At 43.7% G+C, this 27599-nt stretch overlaps 1 protein-coding gene across 2 annotated transcripts in view; it reads left to right on the top strand.

The window, feature by feature from the left end:
• LOC311296618 (alpha-2-macroglobulin-like) overlaps positions 1-27366 on the top strand; it is a 34740-nt gene extending 7374 nt beyond the window's left edge. The window contains exons 7-35 of one of the 2 annotated variants that reach the window (XR_014628637.1): positions 107-191; positions 381-492; positions 592-712; positions 827-936; positions 1029-1226; positions 1314-1550; positions 1658-1870; positions 1958-2107; positions 2349-2462; positions 2629-2686; positions 3576-3684; positions 3908-4133; positions 4204-4330; positions 5138-5259; positions 6462-6513; positions 6934-7017; positions 7104-7280; positions 7415-7490; positions 15690-15846; positions 15987-16061; positions 16147-16309; positions 24047-24240; positions 24324-24536; positions 24766-24884; positions 25942-26161; positions 26527-26608; positions 26693-26776; positions 26877-26982; positions 27104-27366. Coding sequence is in view for 1 of the 2 variants with exons in the window: in XM_084418464.1 (XP_084274590.1) it covers positions 107-191; positions 381-492; positions 592-712; positions 827-936; positions 1029-1226; positions 1314-1550; positions 1658-1870; positions 1958-2107; positions 2349-2462; positions 2629-2686; positions 3576-3684; positions 3908-4133; positions 4204-4330; positions 5138-5259; positions 6462-6513; positions 6934-7017; positions 7104-7280; positions 7415-7490; positions 15690-15846; positions 15987-16061; positions 16147-16309; positions 24047-24240; positions 24324-24536; positions 24766-24884; positions 26527-26608; positions 26693-26776; positions 26877-26982; positions 27104-27144 (3605 nt within the window). In the remaining variant the exon portion in view is untranslated. The remainder of the gene's footprint in view (positions 1-106; positions 192-380; positions 493-591; positions 713-826; positions 937-1028; positions 1227-1313; positions 1551-1657; positions 1871-1957; positions 2108-2348; positions 2463-2628; positions 2687-3575; positions 3685-3907; positions 4134-4203; positions 4331-5137; positions 5260-6461; positions 6514-6933; positions 7018-7103; positions 7281-7414; positions 7491-15689; positions 15847-15986; positions 16062-16146; positions 16310-24046; positions 24241-24323; positions 24537-24765; positions 24885-25941; positions 26162-26526; positions 26609-26692; positions 26777-26876; positions 26983-27103) is intronic. The other variant, XM_084418464.1, reaches the window with a different exon arrangement.
• Positions 27367-27599: the final 233 nt, after the last annotated feature.

Below are 27599 nucleotides of genomic sequence, written 5' to 3'. Positions count from 1 at the left end.
AACAGACAATTTGCAGTTTTGCATGGGAAGAGTTTCAATAATATGTTTGTATTTTAATATTTAATATATAAATTGAGTACTAATAACTCTGATTTCTGACTTCTAGTTTTGCCTAAGTTTGAAGTTACTGTAAAAACCACAAATAAAGTAAGTGTTGAAGAAGAGGAACTGATAATTGAGGTTTGCGGAAAGTGAGTGGTTTCTTTTTATTTCCTGCGTTAAGAGAGCAGTGTGTTCTTCCATTCACACTTTCATTTAATTGTTAGTTGTTGGTTTTTAAACTCTTGGGGTCAGTTTCTTACTTTAACCCCCCATCCTAATATATTAGTTGCTTAACTCAACCCTGGGCTGTAGATCAGTTGCTTGTACCTTTTTCACAGATACACTTACGGACAGCCTGTACCTGGTAAATCACGGGTGAAAGTGTGCCGTAAATTAAAGCCCAACATTTTCTCTCTCACAAATTCAGGGTGTTTAGAGGAAACCATTGAGGTATGTGAGTTGAAACGCAGTACATTATCTTTCCTCCATTTATCTCATTAAACCACTTTTCAGTTAATAGTTATGTTTGTGTTCATTCATTATGATTAGATAAAAAAGACAGGCTGTGCCATCCATACCTTAGATCCATCACTCTTTTTTAACGTCACACTAAAGCATGTGATGCAGAATTCTCTTCATGTTGAGGCAATGGTTACAGAAGAAGGAACAGGTGAGCTGTTCAATTTGGTCAGATCTCTGTTACCTACATTTCTTGAATTTCTCATTTTTTACCTTTTACTTTTATTTGAATAAATATTTATGTAGGTGTTTTGACTATTTACAGAGATCTCCATGACAAAATCTGAATCTGTATCTCTCACTTATGAAATTGGTAAAGTCACATTTACTGACCTGCCCAAAACATATGAACACGGATCAGTTATTGAAGGAAAAGTAAGTCTAAAATCCGTTTGTCTCAGTTTAACACCATTGATATGTACGGAATTATTTCTTAATTTATTCCTTCAAAATCTTATTTTCAACAGATAAAACTCTCAAATTTCAAAGGTGCACCAATTCAAAACAAAAATGTTTATCTTATGGAGTCCATATTGAGTCTTATGGAGTATGGAGACACTTCATCCAAAAAACTGCTCCTAAAGACACTCACTACAGACAGCGATGGACTGGCCAACTTCACTCTTAATACATCCAGTTTTTCTAAAAGTGATATTGATCTAATAGTAAGATATTTTGTGTTCACTTAATTTTCTTTTGTATTGCATGAAGAGTTTAGTTACATGAGTTATTTCTGATTTTTTGTAATCTAGGCAAGTGTCTATCAAGAGGTCCGTGGTTTTGGACACGACGACACGCCTTACATCTTTGCTGATAAAAAAACAGTCAAGCTCTTCCAACCTGACTCTCTATACACCCCATCACGAAGTGAATTGATTATAGAGAATACTGAACAACCATTAAAGTGTGACTCTGAGTTTACTGTCACCATCAAGTATTATTTTGTTGGAGAGACAATTAAAAACTTCAAAACTGAAATCGTCTATATGGTGAGAACATGTGCAGTATGTACATTATCACAGAGATGTTTCTGTTTAACAGTATTATTTGGCTGCACTAGTCAGTTTGTTATCAGAGTGTCATCTGTCTGTTTCAGGTCTTGTCCAGAGGAGTGATTGTTCATCATGGATATGAGAAGGTTGAAGTGAAGATTTCTGATGGAGCAAGGGGCTCAATGGCGTTCAAACTGTCTATTAGTGCAGATCTGTCTCCTGTAATGCAGATTCTGGCGTACTGTGTTTTTCTGCCCAGTGAAACGGTTGTGGCTAGTAGCAAAGATTTCAACATTGAAAAGTGTTTCAAAAACAAGGTGTGCATTGTAGCTTTAGAAATGAACCTCTTTAAACTGTATTACTGACTCATTTCTAAAATAAATCCTATTCCCTGTATGTCACAGGTATCTCTGCAGTTTTCTCCTGCTAAAGCAGTTCCCGGTGAGAAAAACACTCTCCAGCTCTCAGCTCAGCCTGGTTCACTGTGTGGCCTCAGTGCTGTAGATCAGAGCGTCCTGATCCTGAAGTCAGGAGAACGTCTGGATACTGACAAGGTCTAGATGCTTTAAGATTCAGTGTTGATTAAATGTGTCTCTTCATAGTGGGAAACAGTGGGAATCTAATGATAACAGACTTTACTTATTTCTGCTATGATCCATCAGCTGACATTTTGATCTCAGGAAATTTAGCATTAATCTTCATTCTTTCTCACCAAATTGGAAATACATTTTTGTTGGAAATACATGTATTATTTAGAAATCATACTGATAGTGTGTGAACATGGTCCCGTCACAGATCTTCAGCCTGCTGCCAGTGCAATCGTGGTCAAATTACCCTGAGACCGTTGAAGATGACGAGTGTCCGTATATGCGTTTTTGGAGATCCGCATTCACTTATGAATCCTTAAAGGTAACAGTTGGATTATATGTGTGGCAGTGCAGTAGATAATGATTGGGAGAGTATATATTGCACATGTGTAAGTAAATGCATAAAAAGCCTTTATGATTATACTGACATTTAAAAGTAATTTGTATTTTCATGACTTTTATTGTGGTTCATCATTGCCATTTGGCAGAGAGTGGGATTGAAGATGGCAACAAATTTGTTTGTGGAACTCCCTCTGTGCGAGATGGGTAGGTACATGTACTGTTATTACAATCCAAGCTGTAATGTTTTAATATGTTGGTGCTTGTTATGAAATATATTTCAAAAAATCTAATATATTCAATTTGTGAAATTGTGAAACTACTCTGAACAATTCCACAATTATAGAGATGTTGTTACAGTAGAACGGAGACAAGAGGCGTGCGGATCCATATGCAAAGCCTTTTATTTACAAGAGATGTGTTTAGATCAGACAGGGGCCCAAACAAAGGCAAACAGGTATGAGATGGACAAGACAATGAGCATTCCAGGGACAGGCGAGGGTAAACAAAGAAGACTGTAATCCAGTGGACAAGGCAAGAGAATAAAACAGCTAATCATACTAAAGCCCAGGCATCAAGCAAACAATATCCAAAGGGCAAGACGAGAGAGGTAATCTAAGGCGAGCAAGAGTCCAGAGCAGTATAGGCTAACAATACTCAGCAATCTGTGAGCTTGTGCATCAGTGTTTGATAGTCCCTGTGATTGACTACAGGTGTGGAAATAATTAAAGCCATGGAACATGGAAAATGAAGTCCAGGGTAACCTGTAACTTAGTGTGCAGTTAAAAAAAAACTGCACACTAAGGGTTAGTGAACTTTAAATCAGTGATAATATTGGTAAGATAAACTCATCTAAAAAAAACTATATAACTTTTGTAAGATAAAATTAACACATTCACTTTTGCAGCCCTAAAATACTAAAACTAAAATTAAACTAAATAAACTGAAACGTTTAAAATATGTGAAAATATGTGTATTAAAATAATGATCTACCTTACATTTTCTATTTACTTATGACTGGATATAGAATAGATCATTTTGATGTACTCTTCACATACATATCACTTAAAACTACAAAATATCACTTTTTTTCCAGTTTATTACAGTTTTGGGCAGGAGCCTCCCCCACATTTTAGAGAAGAGTTTGAAACACCTGGTTCTCCAGCAGTGACGGAAACTTGGATCTGGGAACTTGCTGAAGTGGGGTATTTAAAGCATAATCAGTACATTTAACATCGTATTTATCTTTAATACATCATCTCCTCCCCTCTCGCCCACAGGACAGAAAATACCTTGCTTGCTTTGCAGGTTCTTAATCCAGTTTTTTCATCATCTGTGTGCTGAATGTTGTCATTTATTACAGGAAAAATGGTCAGAAGTTTGATTGAGTCAGAATCAAATATGCCTATTGTTGTAATTCCTCCACAGGGACTCTGGATCAGCTCAGGTTCCTGTCACGGTTCCTGACACCATCACCTCTTGGGAGACGGAGGCCTTCTGCCTGTCCTCTGAAGGTCTGGGTCTGGCTCCTCCTGCTCAGCTGACAGTTTTCCAGCCCTTCTTCCTAGAGCTCTCTCTGCCTTACTCCATCATCCGCGGGGAGATCTTTGAGCTGAAGGCCACTGTCTTCAACTATCTGTCCAAGTGCATCATGGTGAGATTTCAGACGCAGTCTAATCAAATCATATCAAATATGCCACTAATCATGTGTGTATGATTGACAGGTTAAAGTGACTCCAGCTCCTTCCTCAGACTACACTCTCAAAGCCTCCTCTGATGATCAGTATTCATCCTGTCTATGTGCTAATGGGAGAAAAACCTTTAAATGGATCCTCACTCCCTCTGCTCTTGGTGAGTTTTCCAGTCTGAATCAGTAGCCGCCTTTTCATTGCAGATTTGCACAAAACTTTTGCAATGTTTTTTAAATGTTGATAAAAAACTAGGCTATTGCAAAACGATGGCGTTTCCGTTAATCGATGTTATGCGACTAAAACGTTATTTTTCCCTCTAACGATAAGTCATTCCAAAAATCATTGCAACAGATGTTGGTAGTTTTACATATATCACAGCCACCGCACTAGCCATTGTTTTTAATCGAAGGAGACGTAGACGTGTTATCCAAGCATTATTGGCAAGGGAAGATGTTAATGTAAATGTTAAACATGCAATTTCACCGCGTTTCCATTACCCTTCAAATTGCATAAATTGAAAATGCGAATTGAAAATACACCCATTGGAAAGACGTCAATTTCACAAAAACTTCCATTGAAAATAAAATGTATTTATGCTCGCATGAGGAGGTTTTTCAGGCTGTTCGAAAAAGTAATATTTTACAAAATATTTTGCTCCTTAAAGTATAAGAGGCTTTCCTTGCCATTAAAGCTTGGATAACACGCTTACGTCTCCTTCGATTAAAAATAATGACTAGTGCGGTGGCTGCGATATACGTAAACCTACCAACATACGTCGCCATAATTTTGGCTGCTCACAAGATGAAAAAATGATGTTTTAGTTGCATAACATCGGTTAATGTAACCGGCATCAATTTACAATTTACAATGGGAAACTTAATTTGTAATTTTTAATTTGCTCAGTTTGAAGGGTAATGGAAACGCGACTGTTTCTCAGTTGTATATTCACGTTTGTCTTGTGTTGTAGGAGTCTTGAATATTACAGTCAGTGCAGAGGCAGAGGCGTCCCAGACTGTGTGTGACAATGAGATTGTGAGCGTCCCGGAGAGAGGACGCATTGACACGGTCACACGAAGTCTGCTCGTACAGGTCAGCACACGTCATCATTTACTCATGATCTTAAAGGGACACTCCACCCATTTGCATTAAGCTTTGCATTGTTAGAAACCCAGTCATACTATTGAATGGTCGTGCAACACTCTCTCATTTTCCCCTGAGATGGGAGAAATCCGTTATTTACCTTTTACACTTCCTCCTACAATGACGCAAAAATCGTCATTTTGCGTCATTGTAGGAGGAAGTGTAAGAGGGGGGGATTTCTGTTGAGACTACAAGCACTAGTTCCTCATCTTTCCCAGGGGGCGGGACCCGCTCACGCTACAGACCTATTACAGATCAGTGGGTGGGACTTTACTCTCTGAAACTGAAAGCAATATCCTCCATCTTGTGTGAAGCTAAGCTAACAGGCGCTGTGGAGACAGATGTAAAGTAATGACAATAGCGGAGGAGAGTGCTCAATATGATATAGACTAGAGGAAGAGGATTTCGGAAGTCTGATGCTTGAATCAGGTGTTTGTGGCTACCTTTACAAGCCGCATTATAGCGAAGAGCAGCCGAGGCAGAAGACCTGCCTGCTGCGGACGAGGAGCCCGGACTGGCTCGAGTTAGGGCGGACTGGTGGCGCCGGTGATCTCACTATGCAACTCATAGACTGTAAGATGCAACTACGAACACAGAGATAGAGTCCGTCTGCGGCAAAGAATTTCAACGATGACAATTTCTCCTGGACGAAATCTCTGAATCAGACGAGGACACGGACGTTTGTGTTGAGAACTATCCTAGTTTCGCACCGCATATGTTCTGACTGAACATCCAGGTACCATGCAATAATTCACCTTTTCGAAAGAAATACAAACGAGGAGTAATGAGTTCGCCAACTAACTAGACATTTTGTGTGAATGTGAAATGAATTTCAAGCTCTGGTGGTAGCTAGCCTTGTAGACGGAAGAGTGATTTCTCTTATAGGTAGATATGCGCTTTCTGGATTAGTGGGAGTGGCTTGCGGAGCTGTGCATTGTGGTGCATTGTGGGAGTTGTTGTCTTTCATACAAATGCGTCCTGAAGTTATTTTTTGTCTTTCCTCGGTCACGAAGGCACCAAATTCAAAATGTATTTTACATTTTGACTACATATATGACCCACTTTAAATAAAAAACAATGTTCAAATGGGTGGAATGCCCCTTTAATGCTGCTTATGTATGATGTGTTGATGTGATTGATTTCTGCTGCAGGCGGAAGGAACTGAAAAGACAGAGACTCACAGCTGGTTACTGTGTCCAAAGGGTTAGTCTGCAAATATTTCATATGTTTTGGTGTACAAGCGCTGATAATGCTGCAACCCTCTTTGTCTTCTAAACACAAACTCCAACTTCATGAAAATAAGTACACATTGCATAGAGGACATTTTGAGGACACACCAAATTTGAGGACCAATAGAGGGAGCCAAAATATACTCGTATGTATCGGACATTTTAATTGATAAAGCTGAAATTTGTCAGTCTTTCATGACAACTGTAGTTTAGTTGTTCAGCTGTGCCAAATTTTGAAATTGTGGCTATTTTCTTCCCTTTTCCAAAGTGCTTGAATCACAATAATTCCTGTTTGTGATTATATTATTATTATTGGGACTTCACAGGTGGTATTAAAATGTTTATAGCGTTACTCTGCTGATCACTGATGTGTTTCTGTCTGTCTGGTTCATAGGTGACAGTCTCTCAGAGGAAGTGGCTCTGACTCTTCCTAAAGATGTGATAGAGGGATCAGTCAGATCCTCTGTTTCAGTCATTGGTAACATTTACAATCATGAGCAGAAATGAGGAGATTGGCTTTAGACTTATAAAATGTAGTGAGTGTCATTTGTGTATGGTTTACAGGCGACATATTGGGTCGTGCACTGAGGAACCTTCATGGATTATTACAGATGCCGTACGGCTGTGGAGAGCAAAACATGGCTGTTCTTTCTCCCAATATTTACATTCTGGAGTATCTGGAGAACACGGAGCAGCTCACCTCGGCCATCCGAGAGAGAGCCACAGGCTTCCTGCAGAGCGGTGAGAGACAAAATCATGTCAAGAAAATACTGAGATGGTTTGATACCAAATTATACATTATTCAACACACCTGAATGTCACATTGAGTCACCCAAACAAACTGTTGAAGTGTTAACCATTATCACACTAAACAGGATACCAGAGACAAATGAACTACAAGCATTTGGATGGATCATACAAGACATGTGGTTATGGTAAAGGGAATACATGGTAAATATATTCTCACTATTACTATTGTTAAACAGAAATAGGGCTGGGTATCGTTCAAAGAATTTCGATACTGATACCGATACCTTGATTTCAATACCGGTTCCTGAATGATACTTTTTTCAATACCAATTTTATGAAATCCATTTGTAATATCTTCCACAATAATCATACTACTACATGAATTGAGTTGAAGTTAATACTTTACTTTCTGTTTGCAACAGCTACAGCAATAGACATAAACACTCCATGCGTCCCGCATGGCACATCTTCTTCAACTAACTTTTCCAAGATAGAACACAACAACTTGATACACAAATGACACCTAGTGGTTTCTCCAGGATACTAAACCATTTTAACAGGATTACATAACACATTACCTCAGAAAAACTTTGGTTTTATTTTTTCAGTTTGACTCATGCTCCTTAGCCAGTGCACAAAGAAACAAACAAAAAAAAAAAAGCACAAAGGAACAAAATGTTTTTTATAAAGAGCTCATGCTCACCAAAGCTGAATTTGTTTGATCAAAAATACAGTAAAACTTGTAATATTGTGAAATAGTATTACAATTTAAAATCTGTTATTTTATTTACAAAATGTCATTTATTCATGTGATGTCAAAGCTGAATTTTTAAAATCATTACTTCAGTGTCACATGATCCTTCAGAAATATGAAAACAGTTTGCTGCTTAATATTTTGGAAACTATGATACATTTTTTCATGATTCTTTGATGGATAAAAATTTCAAAAGAACAGCATTTATTTGAAACAGAAATCTTTTGTAACATTACACGGTTTAAGGTCACTTTTGATCACTTTAATGCATCCTTACTGAAAAAAAAATTCTGACTAACCAACACATTTTTGAACGGCAGTGTACATTCAGTAGGTCATTACTGCAATATAAACACTTTCAGGGTGATCAACAAGGTATCTCTTCATTTACCAGTCAAAGATGGAGCAACTTTCTGATCTTATGTTTACTCCGTGCATGTCAAGTGCTTCATCATATTTGTCATGTGGTACCGGTCTAAAGTTGCAGCAATTATTTTACCGCAAAAACGTCTCGGTTACGTATGTAACCCTCGTTCCCTGAGTAGGGAACGGAGACGTTACGTCGGATGACGACGAATGGGGTTTCGCTTAGAAATCCTATCATCTTCGAGTATTAAAACACGAGCCAATGGCAAGGAAATGCCATGGGTCTGCGGAATTTGCATAGCGTAACTCCGCCCCACCCTGGGGGTATAAAGGAAGTCGCGAGCAACATGCAGATATGTCTTCGCTGAGGAGCCGAGACTGAACTCAGGCGTTCCAGCGGTACAGCGGAAGTGGCAGGGAGACGTAACGTCTCCGTTCCCTACTCAGGGAACGAGGGTTACATACGTAACCGAGACGTTCCCTTTCGTTGTCACTCCGAGTTACGTCGGATGACGACGAATGGGGTTCCCGTATAATCACGCCACCTCTCGACTGTCTTCCAGTGCCCTGCGTAAGTCTGAGCTCCCTGTCGTGAGACTGGCACGGACGAAGGACTCCTACTTAACACAGGAATACCAAGGTACACTGGGAAGCATATCTCAGTGGAAATATGCAATCATGCCCAACCCGAAGGGGGGGACTTGGAAAACACATATGACCCCGAAGGGCTGCATACGGAGTCACTGGGGTGTCCAGCCGCAGGTGGAATATTTCAACCCCAGGGGTGGCAAGGTGGCTTGCCAAGGGAAAGACACATGCTCAAAGAGGCTTACAGTGGAATACACATGTGGGGGTCGCCCGGAGGGGGAACCATGCACATGGAGGCACCTAGCCAAGCGCGAAAGCTGCCGGTGGCATAACTCTGGCGTTGACGTCAACAGTGCTGGAGGAGACTCAGGGCTTATGAGGCTCACCTGAGGAATATCGCACGTATCCCGTCCGTGGAGAGGAATGGCGAGCAAGCGAAGACACCTGAGCAGAATCTAGCACCGGCTAGTTGAAGCGAGTACATGAGAAGAAACTGGCTCAACTCGGAGATTGTAGAATCTCGCGAAGTATTAGGTGTCGCCCAGCCTGCAGCTCTGCAGATGTCTGTTAGCGAGGCGCCATGCGCTAGAACCCAAGAGGATGCCACACTCCGGGTGGAGTGGGCCGTCACACCAAGGGGGCACGGTCGACCTTGCTGCTGGTAAGCCAAAGCAATGGCGTCCACTATCCAGTGAGACAACCTTTGCTTCGAGAGAGCCTTTCCCTTCAGCTTCCCACCATGACAGACAAAGAGCTGGTCTGAGGTCCTGAAACACTGCGTTCTGTCTACGTAAGCACGGAGGGCGCGTACTGGACAGAGCAGTGCCAAGGCTGGGTCTGCCTCCTCCAAGGGCAGCGCTTGCAGGTTCACCACCTGGTCTCGAAAGGGTGTGGTGGGAACCTTGGGCACATATCCAGGCCGGGGTCTCAGGATCACGTGAGAGATAGCCGGCCCGAATTCCAGGCACGCTTCGTCAACCGAGAATGCCTGCAGGTCCCCTACCCTCTTGATGGAGGCCAATGCAACCAGGAGCGCTGTCTTCATAGACAGGAACTTAAGCTCCACTGATTGCAGAGGCTCAAAGGGAGCACTCTGCAGGGCAGTTAGAACCACTGAGAGGTCCCAAGAGGGAACGAGAGGAGAGCGAGGAGGATTTAGTCTCCTCGCTCCTCTCAGGAACCTGATGATCAGGTCGTGCTTCCCCAGATACTTACCTTCAACTGCATCGTGATGTGCGGCAATAGCGGCAACATACACTTTCAGGGTGGAGGGAGACAGCCTTCGCTCCAACCCTTCTTGCAGGAAGGAAAGCACGACACTGATCGGGCATTTCGTGGGTTCTTGCTGTTTAGAAGAACACCAGTTGACGAAGAGGTTCCACTTCAACGCATAGGCATGTCTCGTGGACGATGCTCTAGCGGAAGTGATGGTAGCCACCACCGCTGGTGGTAGGGTACTCAAACCTACCTCCTCCCGTCCAGGAGCCACACGTGGAGGTTCCAAAGATCGGGACGAGGGTGCCAAAGGGTGCCCCGTCCCTGAGAAAGCAGGTCCTTCCTCAGAGGAATTGGCCAGGGAGGTGCTGTCGCGAGGAGAACTAGTTCTGGGAACCAGGTGCGGTTGTGCCAATACGGGGCAACCAATATAACCTGCTCCTCGTCCTCCCTGATCTTGCGCAAAGTCTGCGCAAGGAGGCTCACTGGGGGAAACGCATACTTGCGTAGGCCCCGCGGCCAGCTGTGCGCCAGTGCATCCGTGCCGAGCGTGCCCTCGGACAGGGAATAAAACAGGTCGCAGTGGGACGAGTCGTGGGAGGCAAACAGATCTACCTGTGCGTCTCCGAACTGATCCCAAATCAGCTGGACCGACTGGGGATGGAGTCGCCATTCTCCAGCGAGAGGCCGAACTCGAGACAGCTCGTCGGCCGCCTGGTTCAGGTGTCCCGGGATATAAATGGCTCGAAGCGACCTCAGATGCTTCTGACTCCATATAAGGAGGTGGCGGGCGAGTTGCGACATACGGCGGGAGCGTAGACCACCTTGATGGTTGATGTACGCTACTGTGGCGGTATTGTCTGATCGGACTAGTACGTGTTGACCCTTGAGCAACGCTCGGAAGCGGTGCAGGGCAAGGCGTACGGCCAGCAACTCGAGGCAATTGACATGCAAAAGGCGCTGAGGACCTGTCCAGGAACCTGCAGCAGCATGTCCATTGCACATGGCACCCCAGCCCGTGGTGGAGGCATCTGTGGAGACAACAACATGCCTGGAAGCTCGTTCTAAGGGCACTCTAGCCCGTAGAAAATTGAGGTTCGATCACGGGGTGAAGGTCTGACGGCAGGTCGGAGTCACTGGGACTCGGAGCGTGCCGTGTTGCCATGCCCACCTCGGGACTCGATCGTGAAGCCAAAGCTGAAGCGGTCTCATATGAAGCAATCCGAGCGGCGTTACTGCGGCTGCGGATGCCATATGCCCCAGGAGCCTCTGAAATAGTTTCAGTGGAACCGCATTCTTGCCCTTGAATTGGCGAAGACAAGTCAGCAGTGACTACGCGCGCTCGCTCGTAAGCTGCGCGCACATGGCGACCGAGTCGATCTCCATACCGAGAAAAGAGATCCTCTGCATGGGGCAGAGTTTGCTCTTCTGCCAGTTGACCCGAAGGCCCAGACGAGCTAGGTGCCGGAGCACAAGGTCCCTGTGTTCGCAAACCTGGTCTCGAGAGTGAGCTAGGATCAGCCAGTCGTCGAGATAGTTCAGGATGCGAACCCCGTGTTCGCGTAGGGGAACAAGGGCTGCCTCGACAACCTTCGTGAAGACGCGAGGAGACAGGGCTAACCCGAAAGGGAGAACCGCGTACTGTATGCCTGTCCCTCGAAAGCAAACCGTAGAAACGGTCTGTGTCGAGGAAAAATGGAGACATGGGAGTAGGCGTCCTTCAGGTCGATCGCTGCAAACCAATCCTGCGGCCGCACGCATTCGAAAATGCGTTTGGCCGTGAGCATCTTGAACGGCGTCCTCTTTTTTGAAGGGAGCGGTTCAAGACGCGCAGGTCCAGGATTGGTCGTAACCCACCGGATTCTTCGGTACAATAAAGTAGGGGCTGTAAAACCCAGACTTCATTTCGGCTGGAGGGACAGTCTCGATCGCACCCTTCGCCAGTAGGGTAGCGACCTCCGCTCTCATGACAGGGGCATTGCCACCGGCCATAGTGAGCGGATTCCCCTGAGGCGGGGAGGAGACCACGCGAACTGAATCACGTAGCCGAGCCTGATGGTTCTCCGACCCGGCGGGACAGTCCGGAAAGCTCTAGCCAGGCCTCCAGAAACTGCGCCAGCAGGGTTATTCGAACCACAGACGTACTGTCGGGGGTGCAGCGAGGCGGAATGACCGGCCCAGGCGTGGGTGGCATAGCGGCCCGGTGCGGGGGCACGGCCATAAACCGCGTCCTGCCAGAGGAGGCCAGGGGAGGACCAGCGTCCCACGGGGGCGTGCTCTGGCAGGGGTCTGGCGACAGAGGGGGATGAGAGGAGCGTGGCCCGTGGGCGGCGCGTGCTGTCATCCACAGCCTCTTGGGGCTCAGAGAAAGAGCATTAGTTCTTTTGTAGAGATCTTCACCCAGCCCTCAAGCGGGGGAAGGAGTGGTCCTGCAACCAGCTCCTGAAGAACTGAGCCCTAACTCCAAGCTGCCTGTCTCAGGTTTGTGCTGCTCAGCCAGGTGTTAGCCGGCTAAGGGGCAGAGACAGGCGGTGCCAGCCTCCAGCGACCCCCTTGTGCTCAGGCCAGTGAAGGCTCGAGGGGAGGAGCCGCAAGGAGGCGGCGTCGGTGGGAAGCAGACTAAGCAGACCACACAGACGGATGACCGTCAGTGCAGAAGCCTCAGTCTGCTTGTGGATTGATCGAAGACTGTTGGGCGCAGTCCTCAACCACCCCGCCGACCAGGCTGCCCACCTCAAGGTGCTGCTTAGGCTGGCGTGGCAGTCTAAGGGGCGGAGACGGGCAGCGCCGCCCTCCTGCGGCTTCCTCCTGCTCAGGTCCGTTTGCAGGCCAGAGGGGAGCAGCCGCATGGAGGGGGGCTTGGCGGGAAGCAGACTGAGGAGGCCGCACGGATGGATGACCATCGGTGCCGGACCCGAGTCTGCTTCAAGTGGTCGAAGCCACACCGCCAAAGAGCTCAGCCTGGGACATGGGGGAGCTGAGAAAATGAATTCTCAGACCCTGCCACATCAACCTGGCTAAGCCCATGTCTGGACCACATAGTGGACATCACCTGACCCAGGATCACGCAGGTACCGATGTCGCCCGAGAGCGAGGTCAGTAGTGTGCGTGGCGGAACAACCAGGCCGGGCATGGGAGGCATAGCGTCCCAGCATAGGGGCGTGGTTAGAATTTCCGCGTTCTGCCAGGGTTGGCCAGGGAAGGACTAGCGTTCCACTGCGGCCGGTTCGACAGAACTCCCGGGACAGCACTGCATCGAAGGCGCAGGCGACACACAGCACTGCATGACCGTGCCACTATAGTGACAGGGAACATACAGACCATGATCGCCGTGCGATCGAAAGCAGCGAAGGCGGAGGACACCCGCGGGCCGCGAAAGTCACGTGGAGTCTCGCGCAGCGCAGGCGTCCTGATGCACGTCCGGGAGAAGCTTACAGCGCTCGGGGGGAGGGCGGGGCCACTCCAGCCGATGCTTTCAGCTGCCCGGGAAAGCATGGCTGACAGCTCTGGATCGGTCCCGGCAACGATGGCACTCCCGTGGGAGGCAACGCAGTCGAAACTTCATTTCCAGAGGAATCAAGCCCGCCTTGTGATGCTGTGAGTGCATGGTCTGCGATGTGGAGGGGGGTGTGGCCCGAGGAATTGAATCGTCGGTTGTTGTGCCACACCAACCCTCAGATCACCCTGGCCACCAGCCAAAGTATCCCTTCTCGAGGAAGAGATAAATTGGGGTGTGGCAGAGGGGACTCTACTCACATGGAGATCATTGAGTCTTGATCTATAAACATCGCGATGGTCATGTTCCCGCAATGAAAACATGACTCATCAACGAGCGCTGCCAAGCGTGATAAAGCCCAACACGCAAAACAGCGCTCGCGACCGTTAGGCAGATGACTGACGCACACACATCCAGAAAATACACGGGCGAACCGTCTTGAAAAAGACGTGCCGCGTGCAGCTCTTTTTAGAGAGTGGAAAAGCTCAGCAGAGTGCTGAAGCACCCAGGGAGAAGCACACTCACTGTCGGCAGATTACTGCACAAACCAGCAGCAGGAAATGCGATCTCGCTGGAAGCGCCGTCACACCAACACACTGAAGAGCCGCTCGTCTCGAAGAGATTTGAGATGACACTCAAAAGGCTTGTGGAGTGAAGTACTGAACTTGGCTCCGAAGCGAAAACATATCTGCATGTTGCTCGCGACTTCCTTTATACCCCCAGGGTGGGGCGGAGTTACGCTATGCAAATTCCGCAGACCCATGGCATTTCCTTGCCATTGGCTCGTGTTTTAATACTCGAAGATGATAGGATTTCTAAGCGAAACCCCATTCGTCGTCATCCGACGTAACTCGGAGTGACAACGAAAGGGAACTGCATCGCGCGCTATTGGCATCGAGCCTGGAGAAATGTAGCCACACTTTTGATTGACTTTTCCACATCTTTAGGGTAGTGTGTGTGTGTGTGTGCTCGCGTCTCGAGTATGTGCGCGGAGAGTTTGTGTGTGCTCGCGTCTCTGTGCGTGGAGAGTTTGCGTGTATTTGCGTGACCGACTTTAAGTGTGTCGTTGTGCATTTCATATGTATTTGTTTGAGCATTCAACAGTAGCCTATGTATGTGTGACTGCTTATATGCGTATGCAGGTGTTTCTATGGAAGCTTGTTTCCGCCACAGAATAAAACATTTTAAAAGATAATTGCGACTTTTTATCTCACAATTGCGAGTTTACATCTCGCAATTCTGACTTTATTTCTCAGAATTGAGAAATATAACTATTCTGAGGTAAAAAAAAAAAAAAAAAAAAAAACGTATTTTTTTCCATAGAATTGTTCTTTATATCTCACAATTCTGAGGAAAAAAAGTCAGAATTCTAACTTTATTAGACGCAATTGCGACTTTATTTCACGCAATTCTGACTTTATATCGCGCAATTCTGAGAAATAAAGTCAGAATTGCGAGATGTAAACTCGCAATTGTGAGATAAAAAGTCGCAATTATATTTTAAAATGTTTTATTCTGTGGCGGAAACAATTGCTTCTATTATGTTTCATATAGGCTATGTGTGCGTGAAGGAAGTTTTGATTTAAGCCCTAGACGGCGCCTCATACATTGGGACGCTTAGTCGCTTACACACTTCACGTGAGCCACGTCTCTGGGCATAACCGCGTAAACTATTGTTTCTAGTGCTTATTGGCTCACTGACGTTGACGAGTTAACCCTTAGGTATCGAAATCTGGTACCGAACAAGAAGTCATTTTTCGATACTCGATAGTATCGAAGCAATTCGGTCGGTAAAACTATCGTACTCTGTACCCAGCCCTAAACAGAAATACTATCAAGGTAATCTATACAATAATAAACCCAATTAACACATTAAAAAAAAATTGTCTCAGTTCAAATCACTTTTTGAGATTTATGGTGGATGGAATTCATTGTACATTCATTCATGACATTTTTTTAATTATATCTTCCACACCATCAGGTTGACTACCTTTGTGCTGAGGTCCTTTGGCAAAGCACAGAAATACATATTTATTGATCCAAAAATTATTCAGAGTGCAAAGAATTGGTTAATAAGCAGACGGGATTCAGACGGCTGTTTTATCCTACAGGGAACACTGTTCAACAACAGAATGAAGGTCTGTCATCTTCTCTCTATCTCTCTATCTCATCTTTATTCAGACTTTCTCAAGCCAACATCACAGTTTGTCTAGATGAACTTTCCTTCAGTGGTTTGAGTGTGTTGATTTATTTATCCTTTATTTCTAATAAATTCTAGGGTGGGGTGAATGATGATGTGACCATGACTGCCTACATCACTGCATCATTGCTTGAACTGGAAACTCCAGTCACAGTAAGTTCATCTGTAGGAAACATGGTATAAACTCATAGAAAAATGACACTCACAGCGTCTATTCCTCTGTGTTTTTTTGTCACAGGATCCTGTCGTCAGTAAAGGTTTGTCATGCTTGAGGTCCGTCATTGAGAATGTCAAAAACACTTACACCACTGCCCTGCTCGCCTACACTTTCAGTCTGGCTAGAGACACGGACACTCGACAGCAGCTTTTCAAGAAACTGGAAGATGTTGCTATTTCAGATGGTAAGAGGTTTGTTTCTGATGACTTTCTGTTGTCTTTTATGACTGTACTATTGTTTTTAGTAACACTGTAGAAAACTGTTCCATCATTAATGAATAACTACACAGGAAAAAATGAGTTACACACTATTAACATTCTTGTAACTACATTTAACTAACAAGAAAATCTGATTAACATATTAGTAAGTAATAGGGCTCAGTTGAATGTGGTAGTTCTCTATTCGCTAATCAGTAACTACTATTTATTTCATACCTCCCACTAAGAACTACTGTATACAGGTTCATAATTAACATGAATATTGCATAATTTATAATATAAGGTAACCGTAATCCACTAGTAATGACTCAAGTGTTACTACATCCTTCTAAAGGAACTAATAATAATTTGGATCAATATTCTAAAGTGAAAAAAGCATGATAACTCTCTAGTAATTATGAAGTAACTGTAAGCTTTTAAGATTTTTGTACGATTTTGGATTTGGTAAAACTTTAGTCATTACTAGCGTGTTCCCATGATCTTCAGTTTAGAATACTGATCCAAATTATTAGTAGTTCCTTTAGAAGGATGTAGTAACACTTGAGTCATTACTAGTGGATTACTATAACCTTATATTATACATTATGGATTATTAACATTAATTATGAGCCTGTATACAGTAGTTCTTTGTAGTCCTCTGTGAGTTATGAAAAAGTAGTAGTTACTGATTAGCTAATAGTGAACTACCACATTCAACTATTTCTTACTAATTCATTAATCAGAGTTTCTTGTTAGTTAAGTATGGGATAATGTACATCCAGCTGGTTGTTCTCTCAGAATAAACCCAACAGGGTGATCAGGAGGGTCTTGCGTGAGCCAGAAGGGGTTTATTCTGAGATAACAACTGAATGTGCATTATGCCGCTTATTACACGACTAAGTAAATGATTAGACACGAAATATTGATCTGATTCAAAATATTTAACTAGCTCTTTAAACGCAAAGGTTCCGCGGTGAGAGCTATTGATAGCGCAACAAGTTCAAACTAGACGGACATGTCACAAGTTAAGCTTGGTGACAGGACATGAATTACATGGACTTGATACACATGCACACATCACTATCTGATTGTGCCGGCATTTACCATCTTTTAAGATCAGAATGATGTTGTAATGTGTTTCCCCCATTTGGAATGAATCTGATATACATTTTGTTTTCTGTTTAACTCAATGATTAATTTTCTTTATTAACTTCACAACCAGGTATAATTGCAATCAGAATTACCTTTTATTTCTTGAAAGAATTACCCCCAAAACTTTGTTTTGGCTGTTGGCCTACTGGTCTCATCCCATGCTGCACCATCAAACAGTCCGTTTGATTCAAACATGTTTTTGTAGCATTAGCATTGCCTAATTGGACTGAACCATTGGTAATTTTGTATGGGGGTGGGGGAATATCTGGTAAACAATTTTTCCCTTTTCATTTCCTTTTTTTTTGGTTTAGTGTGTTGGTGGTTAAGTACCCATGGGTTTACACAGTGTTATTTGTGAATATGTTTAGTGTTTTATTATTTTTATTTTTGGTGTATAATGTGTTGTATGTGTATTCCCTGCTTGTTCATTTGGAACAGGCTGAGGGTGGAGTTAGCCCTTATAAATAGGGAACTATAGAGACTATCAGGCAGTCTTGGTCTGTTTAAGGCTGGAGGTGTGATGCTGTTGCGAATTGGACCGAATTATTTGGTGTAGCCTTTTTGCACATTGTTGCAGTTTTTGTTTTGTCTTGTTTGTACCTTTCAATGTAAATATTATTTTTTTTCTCTCATTATAATAAACCACCGTTTGGAGATCCACTGAACCTCTGCCCGCTTGTTCAAATTATTCTCCCTGACCACTGGGCTATCTCTTACAGTTGGTGTCAGAAGTGGGATAACTCTGGTCATAAACAAGCTGGATTATTTTTGCTCATTGAGATGCCACCAAAGCTGAGGGGTCAGCCTGAGGAGGGCAATGAGCAAGATCTGGGACAAGGTGCAAGTGGAGGTTCGTCTGCTGCTGAAGTTACTTCATCTGGAGGAGAAGCAGCCATCACCAGTCTTTCCAAGATGTTCCAGAGCTTTATGGAATATCAGCGAGATCGTGATGACAGGCAAGAGAGAGAAACGGCCCGTCGGGAACAACAATACAAGGTCCTCCAGCATCAGGTCAGCCAGATACAGCTTGACTTTGAACACACCAGGGCTGGTGTGTCTACTTCGGGTAAATCAGCTCGAGTAATGGACCAAGAGCTACGTATGACAAGGCTGGAAGACAACGACGACATTGAGCAGTACCTCACAACCTTTGAACGACTCGCAGAAGTCGTAAAATGGCCAAAGGAGGACTGGGCTATACGCCTTATCCCGCTGTTGACTGGTAAAGCACGGGGTGCTTTTGTCTCTATGGATCCAATATTGACGCAGGATTATAATGCGGTCAAACAGGCAATCTTGTCAAAATATGAAATCAACTCTGAAACCTATAGACTGAGATTCCGAGGGCGTGAGACTCCAGTAGAGGAAACTCCCAGAGAACTTTATGTACGCCTCAAGGATCTGTTCTGCAAATGGGTAGAGTTCGACAGCTGCGACAAGGAGGACATTATGGAGACTTTGGTGTTAGAGCAATACTTGCGAGTGCTCTACCCGGAAATAAGGACTTGGGTCAAAGAAAGGAATCCCTTCACTGCTAAAGAAGCTGCTACACATGTGGAGGCCTACATTGCAGCATGAAAAGGCCCTGGCAACTATCGATATGCAGGCATGATACATCCTGGCAGGGGTAAGTCTGAAGGAACTGGGGCTGGTTTAAACTCTTATACCACTAGTCCAGCCAAGATCCTGAAGCCCATCCACAATAAGACTTATACTGCTAAGGCCCCACAAGGAGGACAACATTCTGACAGGACCGATGTTGTGTGTTTTAATTGTGGAGAACGTGGTCATACTAGCCCTTTTTGCCCCTTGAAAAAGCCCAAAACCACCAGTCTTTGTTGGGTGCCCCGTCCTAATCATTCCCCCACCCATGTCCACAACCCAGAGCCCACTATAACCGTCTTGCTTAATGGTAAACCACTCACTGCCCTAATAGACACAGGTTGCTCCCGTACGCTGGTACAGTCTCAGTACATCCCTAGAGATATGTGGAATGAGGAGGAAACCGTCTCCATTGTCTGTGTACATGGAGATAGAACAGAGTTACCCACAGCAGATGTATATATTGAAATACACAACCAGCCTTATCTGATGGCTGTGGGGGTAGCCACCAATCTCCCCTTCCCCATTTTGTTGGGTACTGATGTCCCTATTTTGTCAGATCTAGTGCAGAGCAGCACTTGGTGTGGGGTAGTTACAAGGGCCCAAACCCAGGATAAAAGGCAGGAGACAGAGATTAATGTTTTGAATGAGATGCCTTTTTCAACTGCTGACATAGAGGCAGAGCTTAAGCCCACTGATGAAGAGAGGTTAGCGAGGCGTAGGGAGGAGGTGAAGGGACTTATTGACAACGCTGACCATGTTGATCTAGATTTAGGGGAACCTGAACTAACCGAGTCTGATGTAACTATACCCAACAACTTAGCTGAGTTACAAAAGGAAGACCCCTCTCTGGTGGAGTTCTTTAAGCAAACTGAAAAGGGTTGTCTCTTGCATGGCCTGGGAGAAACATATGTTCTCAAGGCGGGCCTTCTCTATAGGAAGAGTAGGGAGGAAGGAACTCAGTTGGTTGTACCTAAAGCATACAGGAAGGAGGTGCTTGAGCTCGGACATACGATTCCCTGGTCTGGTCATTTAGGTTTCATGAAGACCCTTATGAGAGTTTCTAAGAGGTTTTACTGGCCTAAGATGTATACTGAAGTGAAAGAGTACTGTAAGTCTTGCCCCGAGTGTCAGCTCACAACTAGTTATAAACCTCCCTATGCACCGCTGCACCCATTACCTGTCATTGATATGCCTTTTGAGCGTATTGGAGTAGATGTGATAGGTCCACTAGAAAGGAGCCAGTCAGGGAACAGGTTCATTCTTGTTATCTGTGACTATGCCACTAGGTATCCCGAGGCTTATCCTCTCAGAGAAGTCACTGCTAAGCAGGTAGCAACTGCACTTCTCAGATTCTTCACTCAAGTAGGCATACCTAAGGAGGTCCTAACAGATCAAGGACCAAATTTCATGAGTCGCACCCTACACCAGGTTTATCAACTCTTAGGAATTAAGAGAGTAAGAACTACCCCTTATCATCCTCAGACAGATGGCTTGGTTGAAAGGTTCAACAAAACTCTAAAAAATATGCTGAAAAAGTTTGTTTCAGAGACTGGAAAAGATTGGGACAAGTGGTTGCCATACCTGTTGTTTGCGTATCGGGAGGTACCGCAAGCATCAACAGGATTCTCTCCCTTTGAACTCCTCTATGCTCACCCAGTCAGAGGTCCTCTTGATGTTTTAAGAGAGTCCTGGGAAGCATCAGCAAAGCCAGGTCAAATAAACATTATTTCTTATGTCCTAAAGATGAGGGAACAGTTGGAGAAAACTACAGCTATGGCTCGAAAAAACCTTCTTCAGAACCAAGCACGTCAAAAGGAATGGTATGATCAAACAGCCAGAACCCGCAGCTTTGAAGAAGGAGATGAGGTATTGTTACTTCTGCCTACTTCAGAAAACAAGCTGCTGGCCAAGTGGCAGGGCCCTTACCGGGTCCAACGGAAGGTAGGCCCAGTCACTTATGAAGTTTACATTCCATCGAGAAGTAAGCCATTGCAGACATTTCATGTTAATCTACTGAAAAGATGGCATGTGCGACCTCCATCCTCTGTTTCTCCAACTAGCACCAGTGAATCAAGCCCAGAGAAAACCTTGTTCATTCGAGCAGTGGAGGACGAAGAGGAGGTAGAGGAACAATACTTCCCTCTTCCTCGCCAATCTGCGCAACTAGATTTGGGCCAACTGTCCGAACATGGGAAAAAGCAATTACTGGACCTGATACCACCGGGTCTATTCAAAGAGACACCTGGTCTGACCAAAATGGTATCACACCACATTACCCTGCACAATGCTAAACCCATTCGCCAACCTGTTTACAGAATACCAGAACGACTCTTGCCTGTCTTTAAAGAGGAGTTAGAATCCATGCAGAATCTGGGGGTCATAGAGCCATCTGCCAGTGAGTGGAGTAGTCCAGTCATCTTGGTGCCCAAGAAGGATGGCAGCCTTCGTTTCTGCTTGGACTTTCGGAAGGTAAACAGCGTCAGTAAATTTGACTCCTATCCCATGCCCAGGGTAGATGATCTTGTGGAACGACTGGGACGAGCTAAGTACATCAGCACCCTAGACCTGTGTAAAGGCTATTGGCAGGTTCCGTTGACCCCAGAGAGTCAGGAAGTGACAGCCTTCCGAACACCATTTGGGCACTTCCATTTCCGGGTATTGCCTTTTGGCATCCATGGGGCACCATCCACCTTTCAACGAATGATGGATCAGCTCCTACGAGGTACAGAAGGATATGGAGCGGCTTATCTAGATGACATTGTCGTCTATAGCAAGTCATGGGAAGAACATCTGCTTCATCTGAAAGATGTTCTAGGGAGGATTAAAAGTGCAGGACTCACCCTTCGCCCTGACAAGTGTTTTTTGGCCAAGCAAGAAACACAATATCTGGGATTCGTTCTGGGTCATGGAATGATTCGGCCTCAAGTCAGCAAAATTGAGGCTATTAAGTCTGCTGGAAGACCACAGACGAAGAAACAAGTGCGGTCCTTCCTTGGACTCAATGGATGGTATAGACGGTTTATACCAAACTTTTCTGCACAAGCTGCTGCACTGACCAGTCTCACCAAAAAGGACAAACCAAACAAGGTGGTGTGGACTGATGAATGTGAACTTGCTTTTCAGGGCTTAAAAGACACTCTATGCAAGGAGCCAATACTGCAGAGTCCTGATTTTGAACAGGAGTTTACTGTGCAAACTGATGCTTCTGAGCACGGCATTGGAGCCGTTTTGTTACAGGGGCAGTCAGGACAATTAAGACCGGTGGCTTATATTAGTAGGAAGCTCCTTCCCCGTGAGTCTAGGTACTCTACGGTAGAGAAGGAGTGTTTGGCTATTAAATGGGCCCTGGACTCCCTACGTTATTATTTGCTGGGCCGAAAATTTAGACTGGAAACTGATCATCGGGCCCTGTCCTGGTTGGGGCAAATGAGAGACACTAATTCCAGGATTACAAGGTGGTTTTTAGCTATTCAACCATTTGATTTTGAAGTCCTTTATAGATCAGGCACCCAAAACTGTACTGCGGACTATCTTTCACGGACACCTCACGAGGTGTCTGGAGAAGGGGGGGGGGGAAATGTCACAAGTTAAGCTTGGTGACAGGACATGAATTACATGGACTTGATACACATGCACACATCACTATCTGATTGTGCCGGCATTTACCATCTTTTAAGATCAGAATGATGTTGTAATGTGTTTCCCCCATTTGGAATGAATCTGATATACATTTTGTTTTCTGTTTAACTCAATGATTAATTTTCTTTATTAACTTCACAACCAGGTATAATTGCAATCAGAATTACCTTTTATTTCTTGAAAGAATTACCCCCAAAACTTTGTTTTGGCTGTTGGCCTACTGGTCTCATCCCATGCTGCACCATCAAACAGTCCGTTTGATTCAAACATGTTTTTGTAGCATTAGCATTGCCTAATTGGACTGAACCATTGGTAATTTTGTATGGGGGTGGGGGAATATCTGGTAAACAATTTTTCCCTTTTCATTTCCTTTTTTTTTGGTTTAGTGTGTTGGTGGTTAAGTACCCATGGGTTTACACAGTGTTATTTGTGAATATGTTTAGTGTTTTATTATTTTTATTTTTGGTGTATAATGTGTTGTATGTGTATTCCCTGCTTGTTCATTTGGAACAGGCTGAGGGTGGAGTTAGCCCTTATAAATAGGGAACTATAGAGACTATCAGGCAGTCTTGGTCTGTTTAAGGCTGGAGGTGTGATGCTGTTGCGAATTGGACCGAATTATTTGGTGTAGCCTTTTTGCACATTGTTGCAGTTTTGTTTTGTCTTCTTTGTACCTTTCAATGTAAATATTATTTTTTTTTCTCTTATTATAATAAACCACCGTTTGGAGATCCACTGAACCTCTGCCCGCTTGTTCAAATTATTCTCCCTGACCACTGGGCTATCTCTTACAGGACATTTAAGAGATACGGTATACAGTCATACTACTTATTACACAGCATTTCACCACATAAATAATTATGGGGATAAGAGATATTGATTTGAAATTAAACGGACCTGTTTGTTGTCTAATAATCCAACAGTGTACAATTTTTTTTTCGCAAAATGGCAGCATCTGCATTTGAATGAAACAAGAGAGAGCGAGTCCACGAGACTGGATGGCATAATTAAATAACCGTACACAAAATATTGATTCGACTGAGTTTTAATATTTTATTAGCTCACCAAAAGAAAAACTTCCATGAAGCCTGTTGAGCCTGTGTTTTCAGCGGTTGTTGTCGAGCAATAACACACCACTGGATGGTGCTATTGACCAATCAGAATCAAGTATTCCACAGATATAATAATAGTAGTAACTAGAATGTTAATAGTGTGTTACTCATTTGTTTCTGTGAAGTTATTCATTAATGATGGAACAGTTTTCTAAAGTGTGACCTTTTTGTTTTAATCATGCTCCTTGAGTTACGCGTGTGTCTTTTGTCCTTAAGGCTCTTCTCTCCACTGGTCTCAGTCTGGCTCTGCTGATGACTCTGATTCTCTGGCAGTGGAGATCAGCTCATATGTGCTGCTTGCTGTTCTCACTGCAGATTCTGTCACTACAGCTGATCTGGGCTATGCTAACAGGATTGTTAGCTGGCTTGTGAAGCAGCAGAATGCTTATGGAGGATTCTCCTCCACACAGGTTACTCAAACCTCTCCAATCAAACACATTATTGCTGGTGTGAATGAGTAAAAGTGGCATTACTGAACACCTTTATTTCCCAGGACACAGTGGTGGCTCTTCAGGCTCTGTCTTTGTACGCCACCAAAGTGTTCAGCTCTGACGGCTCCAGCACAGTGACGGTACGGTCAGCAGGAGACACTCTCCACTTTAATGTCAATCAGGACAACAAGTTACTGTACCAGGAGAAGCAGCTGCAGAAACTTCCAGCCAAATACAGCATTGAAGTGAAGGGCTCAACATGTGTGTCTGTGCAGGTCTGTAGTGCGTTCAGCTTCATTTATTCACACTCACTTTCTCTCTTGGCATTTTATGCCCAGACCAGCAACATGGTGTCGGCCCAGATCCGGGCCACATCTGGTAGATGTGGATTCATCGTGTATCAGATGTGGGCCGGATCTTAGTTGACTTTATGTTGCTGTCAGGGTGGTTATTCTGCTGTAAGATGATTTATGAATGTGTTTTTGTTTGTGTTGACTCTCTCAGATGGCTCAGTTCTACAACATTCCCACTCCTACTGAAGCTAAAGCATTGAGCATTGATGCTAAGATTGAGGGAGATTGCAAAACATTGGGACAAAATTTCATTTTGAAATTCACTGTCAAGTAAGAGAATTTGTATTTAAAGTCCCCCTGTAGTCAATAATTGTATCCCTTAAAACTCATCTTTGATCACCAAAATAACATTTAAACGTTTTTTCCTTCATGCCTTAAAATAGCTTGAATGTAACTCTACACCCTTGCCTCATTTAGTATACGCGGTTCTATGAATATGTAAATGAGCCCCGCCTCTGTAAAGATCACCCATTGGCCCAACGACGGAAATCCAACGGCCTGGGCGAAGGCGTGTATGTCTTTTCAGCGCTCCAGTGAAGTTCACTTAATTTATTGGAATTTAGTTTCAATATTCCTTTAGCTTTACGCTTAATCTGACTCCAATTTCAAATGATAATCAAATTTAGATTGTGTTTCTTATTAGAAAATAATCATAAATATTGATTATGAAGTAATTTAGATCCCATATTTTCAATTAGTCATTCATTAAGGGACCCAATGCCACACAGAGTCACACGCCCCGGGTTTACGTGGATCTCACGGACACAGCCTCGCCAGTCTGATCTTGGTCAGAGGGTGCAGGGTTTGCTAATACCTCTTTAGTTGGTTGCCTACTGCTCACTCATACAAAAAAGTGATTTAGCCACTTCCATACAACTTGCCAAGTCAGTGATAGACAGAAATCAAAAGGTCTTCAAATGACGTGCCTACTGCTCCGTTCATATGCGTCTTTAGTTTGACCTATCCTGGACACAGAGCTGCGGTAGCACCAGCCTCCTCATAGTCTACTAAAATAATGATTTCAGAAAACTTCAGAATAAATCAAGATGTAACATTTATTTGTCAGGTAAAAATGTATCATGCCAATTACACAAGTGATTAAAAGCCAATTCAGAAATAATAAATACATGACATAAATTACTCAAAGATGACTCTAAAAGTAAGCAATGTATTCCTGACAGAGACACACAGTGGTGTGTGTGTGAGTGTGTTCCAAGTGTAAGACTTGAGAAAACTCTGACACAGTAATACATGGGGGTTTTCCCTGGTTACAGGTTCCCAAAGACTGCTCTGTCACCTACCCTTAATACCCTTCAATATTTTTTAGGGTTGATTTGGGTCACTTCATGTACCCCAGGGGGTAACACCTGGTTTCGGAGGAGAGGGGAGATATCTTGAAGAGACACCACCCAAAGAGGAGAACAGGTCTCCTAAAGTTCTCAATCTCCTAAAGTTCTCCTAAATTTTCTCAAAGGAGAAAAGTTTGGACAGGACGATGTCCTGTGCGATCTTCTGTCCAGGGTGCGTTTTATTGCTTTATTGCAAGGGTGAGTTTTATCTCAGCTTTTGTCTTAGCAGGAAAATCAGTTCTTACATCTCCACTCACTCACTCACAGTAGCTCAGAGATCCACTCGTTGACGATCACACGTTGATCTGATTGGTTACAAGGTAGTTTGTGACGTCAGAAACACCAGCGATTTCAAACCGTGTTTTTGAGACTGTCTTTGGTTCATTGCAGTTTTAAGGAGAAAATACTCAGAAATGGTGTTGAATTGTGAATTTTCACGTGGTTTGTCTTAAAGCATATTAAAAACATCACATACACATATTAACAACATTAAAAGCTTGATTTTCACCACAGGAGGACTTTAAGTGAGGCATTTAAGATCCTTTTCATTTGCTCTTTTCCAGATATGATGGTCTACAGGAAAGGACTAACATGGTCATTGTGGATATTAAACTCTTATCTGGATTCAAAGCTGATACATCAATGGTGCGTTTGAGTGATTCATCACAAAATTTTACACATTTCTAGAGTTTCTCTTTTTAGAAATTAACCAGCACTTTTTCCCCACAGCTTAAAATGTTTTTCAGAATGTACAGAAACCCTGTGGAACGGGTCGATTCTAAAGATGATCGTGTCATTGTGTATTTGAAGGAGGTGAGAAAACAGCAACATTCATATGATTTTATGTCTTATGTTGATTCATAAACGTTTTATCCGTAATGTCCATGACTGATGAGTTTGTTTCCTCCTGTAGATCCCGCAAAATATTCCAGCAAATTACCAGATACAAATGAAACAGGTTCGTCAAGTGAAGAATCTCAAGCCAGCTGTGATTAAAGTGTACGATTACTACCAAACAAGTAAGATTTAATATACCAGTGTTGAATGCTTTGATCAAGTGATGCACATTGTTTATTCAGATTTAATCCATGTACAGGTTTCCATTGTTGTACGAATGTGAACATCTTCCTTTTCCTTCAGGTGATCAGTCAGAGGCCGAGTACTTCTTCCACTGTGGATGAAGCTGAAGAGCGTCACCTTATAGTTCAGCTTGGATAAAGATGTTGGAACTCTCTAATGTTGAATATTATAATGTTTATTCTTTATCCTGGACAAAATTATTTCCAATTCATCATCCCAAATTTGAACAAACCCCCAAATCCTAATCAGTTTTTGGATACGTCTCTTGAGATCATGACTTATCAATTTACAATGCATATGATTAATAAAAGTGTTGAAAACAAGTTCTGGTGAGCTGGTTGAACTGTTGAATGTGTAGTAGCTACTATGGCAACATTTCAGAATCAGACAAGGTTATTATGATGATATTTTTTATCTTTTGATAACTTATCTCAGCTAAATTAAGGTGCCAGAAATAACCAAAACGGCGTTTTCACAGTGAGAAGAACCTTTTTTTTTTCTTAGTGACATAAAGAGCCTTGTTTTTTGTACTGCAAGAACTTTTTTGTACTGTCAC

Source organism: Rutilus rutilus, assembly GCF_951802725.1.
Source record: "Rutilus rutilus genome assembly, chromosome: 9".
NCBI lineage: Eukaryota > Metazoa > Chordata > Actinopteri > Cypriniformes > Leuciscidae > Rutilus > Rutilus rutilus.
The sequence above is the reverse complement of the archived record's forward strand: the minus strand, read 5'-3'. Positions and strand labels throughout refer to the sequence as shown.